The following is a 9,438-nucleotide window of genomic DNA, read 5'->3' as shown; positions in this document are numbered from 1 at the left end:
ATGAAAATACTTTTCTTTAAAGAAATGATTTGATAAATTTTTATCATATTTTGTTTTGGGAACAAATTCCGCAACGTTTTTTTTTAAACGATTACTCTGATTTTAAAAACAAAGCATAAACAAATCGGTATTTTCTGGCCGTGAAATTGAGAATGTCACAGTGGAGGTTGAGATGAGAGTGCAAACCCTAAAAGTTAGCACCATTAAATATGGATCAAGGCCCGAGGCCTAGGGTTTTGAGCCCAGCTGCCATCGCACCACGACACCCTCCTGATTGTGCCGCTACTTAAGTGACGTGGCTGCGTCGCAATCCTTAAATCTTTAGCCAATCAATCCTGAAAAAAAAAACTCCTTATTTTATTATACAAGCATAGTCATTCCTTGATAAAATGTTGAAAGAAATCCTTATTTTATTATACCATACCTTAAATTTTGATCATTTTTATGGTTATGTGAAAGTTAAAAGGTTAATCATATAAATTGTACACAACAATGCCTTGACTATCCCATTTTTACGGAGTTTTCAAATGTCCCCCACTCTTGCAAAAGAAAACCTAACTATAATAGTATTATACTCTGTATCGATTAAGAAATGGAATTGATGATGGAGGGGTATAATGGTAAAAGCAGCAGTTACGAAATGGTCGGAGGAAACAAATGGCGCTTAAAATCAACACCCGTCAAACATAACCAACCGAACACACTTCCACTGGGTAGGCTTCCTATTCCTAGCCTTCATTGTCGCTTCTCCTCTCTTTCTTTCTCTACATTCTCTCTCTAGAATTCCATCTTTGTTCAATCATCGATCTGTAATTTCACTTTTCCGAGATTCGAAATTTCGAACTTGTAGTTTCCCGGTCAGATATTAGGATCTTTTGAACCTGTAATTTAATGTCGGTGTCCGATTCTGAAACCTCCTCTCATGGAGGAGAGTATAAGATGTTCCGTCAAGTCACCCGTGATCGTAAGTTTCCATCTAATTTTTTGAATGCATAATGTATGAAGTTCCTTTGCATAGAGTTATTACGTTTATTTTTCAGTATCCTTGAGACTGTTGTTGTACTTTAACAATACGATTAAAATTACTTCGATTAAGTATACGTTTTTGTCTTCATTTGAAGGATTAGAAATCCTATATCAAAATTCAGGTCTGAAGTTTTTTGTTTTACCTAATAAGTCGCAGATCACTCTAATTAACCTATCTAGTATCTTTGATAGCTATAGTAAGTGATAAGAACAAACAGTCTCTGTGTTTATGTGGTTGTTCAATTTGTGGAAATTTGCAAGTCTTTGAACAAGAGAGATTAGATTGTTGTAAAGTTAGGTTAGGAGAAATTGTCATGAAGAATATTATATAGAGAAACTTGCAGAAAAGTGGGAGTATAGGACCCAGTGGAAAATACAACTGTTTAAGAAACAAAATGGTCCCATTAACTAATACAAACACTTAAAAGATAATTACAAACAAGCTCATTGTAATAGGAATACAAGCTATGATCAACATGTAATAAAAAAGTTGAAGTTGCAATTGAACTGTGGAAGAAAGCTAATTTATTTTGTTTTGCCAAGTGTCACACATTACAAATGAAGAATTATTATGGTGGAATACATGAGGTAGAACATGAAACTAAATATGTCATTTTTCGCTTATGATATGGAAAGAGATTATTATTACTTTGCAGGGATACTGTATGAAATGATCAAAGCATCCCACTCAAAGGAGTCAAGATCAATGTGGAAGGTACATATCTTGTAATTTTGCATTTTTCACAGATGAATCCTTGGCGTAAATTTGGGTGGAATGAAAATTTTGAAAACCTACTTCATGTTTTATCTAATGATACATACAATATTTGTTGGTATTATCAAGATATGCTATTATTTCTTGAAATATAGAATGTGTTATACAATGTTTAATGGATCCCAATCCTTTTTTTATTTGAAATACCTAAAAATCAACCCAAATATGACTTATTTATCTGTCAACTTTTCCACTATCATCCCAAAAAAATCAAACTCTTCATTATGTAACTTTATGATATTTTGCAGGTACTTATCATGGATAGAGTTACTATGAAAGTTATATCTCATTCATGCAAAATGGCAGACATAACAGATCAAGGAGTTTCATGTAAGAAAATAAAGTTCAACACTAGCATCACTATATATGTTGTAAATTCTTAAGATTTACATTAACATCTTGTTGAATATAAGCTTATAGAAATGACATTTTACCAAATGTGATCTCAAGTGTCTTTGTTATCCAGTGGTGGAACAGGTTTTCAAAAGAAGGCAGCCTATGCCTGGCATGGATGTCGTATATTTTGTTCAACCAACAGATGAAAAGTACAATTTCCTTCTTCATCATATAACTCACTTTGATAGTATTTGCATTATGCATGCTTTCTTCCTATCTTCTAATAGCTTTTAAGAAGACTAAGCTTTACTTTTTTTTTTCTCTCTCATTGACAGCCTTGCCCTGTTTATGCATGACATGACAGGGAGAACACCCATGTATAAAAAGTATGTGAAGAGCTGAAATTTACCATGAATTTGAGGTCTTAGATCTTAATTATATCTTGTTCCTTTTCTTATGGTTTTGTCCTCCTGTTGCAGAGCATTTGTTTATTTTAGTTCTCCTATCCCAAAGGATTTTATTGGTAGAATCAAGGCTGATACAACTGTCATACCACGCATAGGTGGATTGAGTGAGGTTCCCGTTACCATCATATTCTTCTTCTAATTCTGAATCATCAGATATTAATTACATCTGTAAATAGTCACACCTTCTGTAAACATACTAAGTGATTCGATTGATACTTGCAGATGAACTTGGAGTACTTTCCTATAGAGAATCAGGTACTATTAAATCCTTTAAATGTTATTAAGAATATAAAGCAGAAAGTATGATGAACTCTCAACATGCTCTATCTCTATCTCTAGTTTCAGTTTTCCTTTTTATTCTTGAACATTGTTAACTTTTTTTTATGTGTTTGATCATATATAGGTATTTGTAACTGATCATGAAAGAGCATTAGAAGAGCTGTATGGTGATGATGCTGATACTACTCCTGAATATGATGTTTGCTTACGTGAGATGGCTATTCGTGTTGCTACTGTTTTTGCTTCACTTAAGGTAAAAAGCAAGAACTTTTACCGTGGGAGCACAAGTTGTGTTATATAAAATTGGAAAGTAACAAGTGCTGATAATCTTGTACATTTGGGTTTAACATGATCTAGATGTCAAAGCTTGCAACAACTCTCTTTGAGTAAACCTTTGAGCCAAATCGCCTCCTTGAATCTTCACTGAATAGCACACGAACCAACTATAAATACCTATCCTGTGAGAGAATGATGTCTATCCAAATCACCTTTAAAATCTGAATCAACATAGCATACTACATCATCTTTTGACGTCTCAAATAGCAATCCATTGTCTTTTGTTCTAGACAAAAATATTGAAAATCCATTGGATTGCTCATCACATAGCCTCAAATATACACAACTACGATCAAGGCTTCTAGTAAAACATGTTATGTCATGAATTAATCAAATCTTTTATATAAAAATGCAGCAAAAGTCTGAAAATCAAAAGCTCTCCTCCGCTCATGTTGCCACTACCAATATGCCTAGTTTTATAGTTTCTGCTGATGAATAAACAAAATTTATTTGGTGCCAAAAAACGATTTTATTTATCTCCACCTCTTGCTGCGATTGTAGAGCCACATAATCGTAGTACGTGTCTTCTATCTTCTTCCACTAATTGTATCATAGAACTGTGTCACATCTCACATCCGTGCGACACGGTCTTATAAGTGGCTATATATATATATATATATATATATATATATATATATATATATATATATATATATATATATATATATATATATATTGGAGTTTCCCTTCTCTCCACAATGGCTCTTTTGGAGAGTTAATATGACTCAGCACATCTCTGTCCATCCTCATGTCTATCCTCATCAAGCCATATTGGTTATTGGTGGTGGCATCTGCATCTTTCTCTTGTATATGTTATATTCACTTGTTATATAACAAGTGGCATTAGAGCTCGCTTATTGTATAACAAGTGGTATCAAAACTTGCTTATCGGATAACATGGTATCAGGGTTCTAGGTTAAAACTGATAGGAATTAGATAGTTAAATACTTAAAGGGGTAAAAGGGTAATTCCTAAGAAAGTTTGGTAGAGGTTTGCTAATAAATAGAGGGTAGGATTTTATTGTTAGTCAGTAAGAAATATCTTAGATTGGTGTTAGTCTCTAGAGTGAGATTGGCTCATTGGCTAGGCCTTTGAGAGAGGGATTCATCCCTGGGCAATCATCCTATCAGGAGATTGTATTCTCTATCTTGTTTCATTCAATCATCAATTTCAATTCCAGTTTTCTCTATCAATCATATATTGTTGTTTGTTCTGTTTCAATTCCTCATCAAAAACCCTAATGCTGACCATAATCCATAGCAGTAGAACTATTGGATTGTAATTTATTGTTTGTTAGTAAGTGTACACGTGACCTCAATTGCATGGCTAAGTTTTGCTCAAATCTATGTGTGTTTCAGGAATTGGATTAAGGGAAGATGATTGGCAGTGCTAAGACAGTGTTATGGGCTCTATATCCTACAAGATGACACTCTTTCCGTTGGAACATCTCAAAAATCCAGTTTGTTATCTTTAAATAATCAGTCCCATTCAAATAAAGATAGTGATATCAGGATGTGTAAACACTAACCGGGAAAAATTATCTATGACCACACTAGATTAAATTGGGTATATCTCATGAAAACCATATCCAAAGTAGGTGAAATTTTTAAAAATTTTCATTCTATGATTCAAACCCAGTTTCACACTAAAATTCAAATCCTCAAGACAGATAATGAGAAAAAAACTTCACTTCTACTCTTAGTCCTCATCTTACTCAACACGATATCCTACACTTAAGTTCCTGTGTAGATATACCCCTCGACATAATGGAATTGCTGAGAGAAAAAATCGAGGCCTCTTAGAAGTTGTTTGGTCACTTTATTTTTAGCTCAAGTTCCTAAACATTTTTGGGGTGAAGTTGTTCTCACAACTACCTACCTTTATCAACCGAATGCCTTTTCGGGTTCTCAACTTCCAAACTCCATGTAAAGACAATCTTGCAGTTATTCCCTCATACAAAGTTCGGTAGTCTTCTTTCTTGATTCTAAAATATTTGGTTGCGTTCAAAATCATAGTAAGTTTAGGACTTTATCGAGTATTCTTCAAATCAAAGGGGTTACAAGTTTTATCCTCCTGTAACTAGAAATTGTATAATTCTACGGATGTTACCTTCTTTGAGAATCATGCTTACTACAAATCTGAGCTTCAAGGGGAAAACACAAACAAATCTCATCTTTAGGACTTTATCCAAGTACCAATACTCAATCTCTAAGTACTAATCCGAGTATCCATACTCAATCAATGACTCCATCTCCTCGCCTTATACCAAAGAACAAAGAAAAAGAAATCCTTGCCTTCATGAGAAGGAAATAATCTGTCAAAGAAATAGAGCACACAACACATCTTGAGGACTGCCATTAATCTGAACCAGATCCTCAATCTTTAGAAACTCATTAAGGTAATTCTAACCATGATAATATTGCTAATGATGATTTAGATATTCCTATTGGTTTGAGAAAACGGGTTCGTGCATGCATATTGTACTCAACATCTCTACATACAACTTTATATCCTACAAACTCTTGTCACCATTCTATCAGGCTTTTGTCTCTGCTTTTTGATAATATACAAATGCCTCACACCAAGATGCAAAAGTCTCATATGCCACAACTACTTGGTGACATTAGAATCCAACATAGATGACAATGCTACATCGATACCACCTAAAACATCTTGAGTCTTGATTTAAATGTGAAAGTGCTAATAAAAGCATTCTGTTTCATTTTGAATCTTGAGATAACTCCACAAAAGAAACATATTTACTGTTGATTTAAATCAAATATCAATAGTTTTCTTGAAAAGTTTTCTATAAGGAAACATCCGCATTTGAATTGTTTGTTGAATGTTTGCATCCTTTCAGGAGTTCCCCAATGTACGGTATCGTGTAAAGCCCACAGATGGATCTGTAGAGACAACATTTCGTGAATTAGTTCCTAAAAAGCTAGCTTTAGCTATTTGGGAATACATTAAGTCATATCAACATACTATTCCTAACTTCCCACAATCTGAAACATGCGAGTTGCTCATTGTGGATAGATCCGTTGATCTGGTAATTTCAGATTTTTTTTTTCTTTCTTTTTCATAGTTTAATAATAACACACAAGTTCAGGTTGCACCCGTCATTCATGAATGGACTTATGATGCAATGTGCCATGATCTAGTAGACTTGGATGGAAACAAATACACAATGGAGGTACTTTTTGTATAAAAATTCATTAATTTTTCCGAATAGAGTAAACTGATGATCTACGAATAGCAATGGATTTTGCATGTAGGTCCCTAATAAATCCGGTGGTGCACCTGAGAGAAAGGATTTCCTTCTAGAAGACCATGATCCTGTTTGGCTTGAAATGCGCCATTTGCATATAGCTGATGTACATCTCATCTCCATTTTTATATTATATGTATACTTTTTTCATAGTTGAAATATTACAAGTTCTAACATCTTTTTGATTTATGTCATATCAGGCTAGTGAAAGATTGAGTGACAAAATGGACACTTTGATGTCAACAAACAAAGTTGCACAATTACAACAAAAGTTAGTTGGGTCAAGCAATGGAAACAATTCATTTTCCTTGTGAGAGTTTCTCACATTAATTTTTTTTACATCAATGCAGAGATAAAAGTGAATTGTCTACCCGAGACATACAACAAATGGTTCAAGCTATGCCTGCATTTAATGAACAAAAGGAAAAACTTTCACTCCATGTAGAGGTTGGTTCCTGTTAATTTTTTTAGTAAATTACATCTTTGGTCCCAAACAAAATTCTCTTGCAATTTTGATCCGTATTTGTGGTTTTTGTAATGTTTTTGGTCCCTGTTGCAAGTAAAATGACTATACTTTTGGGGACCAAAGTTGCAAAAACCAGTTATACTTGGGGAAAAAATAGTTATTTTACTTGGAATATGGACCAAAAATATTACAAGAACCTTAAATAAGAAGGAAAATTGCAAAAACCAACTATAATTTTTATTTATCTATTAAGTGCTTGTGGACTGATTGATTACCTGGTTCTATAAATCAGATTGCTGGAAAAATTAATAAAGTTATTGCGGAAGAAGGGCTTAGAGACCTTGGTCAAATTGAGCAGGATCTTGTGTTTGGTGATGCTGGAAATAAAGAACTCCTTGAGTTTTTAGAAGAATATGAGGTGAATTAGTGGCTTGAGAAGCTTCTTCTAAGAGTTGTTATTTTTTTCTCTGGCCAACAGTTGTTATACCTCTTACAGGATCATAATGTTGAAAATAGGTTGAGATTGATGATGATTTATGCATTAGCTGATCCTGAAAAGTTTGAGGGTGACCAAGGAGCAAAGCTTATGGAGGTATTCCATTTTCTTTTCTTTTTATGTCAATCATAAAATGGAACACAAAAGGAAACTTGACCTTTGTTTTGTACTTATATACTTATTTTTTTGGGCACCCTACAGCTGGCAGATTTGACGCCGCAGAGTATGATCTTTATTAATAACATGAGATTGCTAGAGGGTCCACCCAAACCAAAGAAACCAGAACCCAGCGGGGGATTCCTCAAGGGTAAAAAGGTAAATCTTCAATGTGACAAAAAAAAAAAAAATCTTGAATAGTACTATATTATATCATGACAAGTGTTAAAGTTAATAATAATGTCAACATTCTTTTTGGTTACTAGAAAGCGACTACTGCACTGAGGAAGGACAAACAAGGGGAAGAAGAGACATGGGCACTCTTCAGATTTTTTCCTGTTCTAGAGGTCTTGTGCAACTACTATAAATCTATAACAATATCTTATTATATTTCAATTTTTACAATAGTGGTAACAATTTAACCTATTTATGACTCAGGAATTACTTGAAAAAATTGACAAAAATGAAATGCCAAAGGACGAGTACGAATGCATAAATGAATCAGAATCAAGCTCAAGTGGTCGGCCGGCGGGCCCTGGTGGTCGAACAGGGAGGGGCGGCGGTCAAATCCGGTCAAGGAGAAAAGCGGCACAAACAAAATCTGATGACGGACATTCGAGGTTAACTTTTCACCCATTTCTCTTCGTATTTAAAAACTCATAATTGTAAGAATTTTAGGGACTGATCAATATCAATATGACTTTGATAATTTCTTGGATCGTGATTACAACACGTTCCAAAATCTGTAATTCAACCCTGTTTCTTTCTGGGGTTACAACACGAATTCAGACTATATCGGATAATCCAAGAAATTAAAACATATTACAAGACTAATTAATCTGATTCACAAACACATAAAATGTGTTGATGACACTAAAATCAATTGTGTCTAACTACTTTTTATTTGCAGTGACTCGGTGGTAAAAAATGCAACTGTGGATTTAAAACACTTGGGGCAACGGATTTTTGTTTTTATTATCGGTGGTGCCACTAGATCTGAGGTAAATCTTGGGAAACTGATCTCAAAGACCCCAACAACATGCCCAAAATATTAGAGAAAACTAAACACAAACAAGAATATAAGTGGAAATCCCCAAACTCTATATGATAAACTACTACTTATTTTGGTTGCCTTTTTGTTGTTAATCATAATAGTTCATTTGTTTATATGTGTAGTTGCGGATATGTCACAAGCTTACTGCCAAACTGAAGAGGGAAATTGTACTGGGTTCAACTAGCATAGACGATCCACCAAATTACATAACAGTAATAATAAATCTTAGTTGTTAAATTCTCTCTATAAATAAACTATTATTGTTCCTTTTGTAACTTTTTTTTTTTTTTTTTTTTTTTTTTTTTTTTTTTTTTTTTTTTTTGTGTGTGTGTTGCAGAAAGTGAAGATGCTTTCCTTCAGTGGATACGGTTGTTGATATCCAGATGCATGTTATGTCTGGTACTTGGGTTACATGCATATGTATTATGTATATAAATATATTGCAGTTTTTGTAAGTAGGTTTACATTGTGAGTCTTTTTACTAGTTTGTTGATATCCAGATCTTTTTATTCACATTGTTTGTGCATATATTACAACAAAAGTTCTTGTTATTTCTTGTATCTAGCCCTAAATATTACACCAGTTTTTCTCTTATAAAGATTGAAGACTTTGCTTGATTTTGACACTATAATTTTCACTTTTACCTTGTGAATTATGAGAAGAAAGTTATGATGAAAAAGTGACTGTGAATGTGAAGGTTGAACCACATGGTATATGTTTAAGATAATGGAAAAATTATAAAAGTTTCATGGAAAATTATGATTGTTTTTTAGAGAATA

At 33.6% G+C, this 9,438-nt stretch overlaps 1 protein-coding gene across 1 annotated transcript; it reads left to right on the top strand.

Moving 5' to 3' along the window:
* The first annotated feature begins 743 nt into the window (after positions 1-743).
* On the top strand, positions 744-9,276 carry LOC145063084 (protein transport Sec1a-like). Its single transcript, XM_079010676.1, has 21 exons — positions 744-964; positions 1,683-1,741; positions 2,050-2,131; positions 2,268-2,346; positions 2,473-2,523; positions 2,617-2,713; positions 2,827-2,859; positions 3,008-3,136; positions 6,080-6,268; positions 6,329-6,412; positions 6,495-6,593; positions 6,688-6,758; positions 6,838-6,934; positions 7,246-7,371; positions 7,450-7,545; positions 7,651-7,764; positions 7,872-7,952; positions 8,044-8,225; positions 8,516-8,606; positions 8,782-8,871; positions 8,997-9,276. The coding sequence occupies exons 1-21, from the start codon at positions 892-894 to the stop codon at positions 9,033-9,035; spliced, it is 1,962 nt and encodes a 653-aa protein (XP_078866802.1). The 5' UTR covers positions 744-891; the 3' UTR covers positions 9,036-9,276.
* Positions 9,277-9,438: the final 162 nt, after the last annotated feature.

The sequence above is a fragment of the Lactuca serriola genome, chromosome 7, assembly GCF_051521515.1.
Source record: "Lactuca serriola cultivar US96UC23 chromosome 7, Lser_US96UC23_V15, whole genome shotgun sequence".
NCBI lineage: Eukaryota > Viridiplantae > Streptophyta > Magnoliopsida > Asterales > Asteraceae > Lactuca > Lactuca serriola.
The sequence above is the reverse complement of the archived record's forward strand: the minus strand, read 5'-3'. Positions and strand labels throughout refer to the sequence as shown.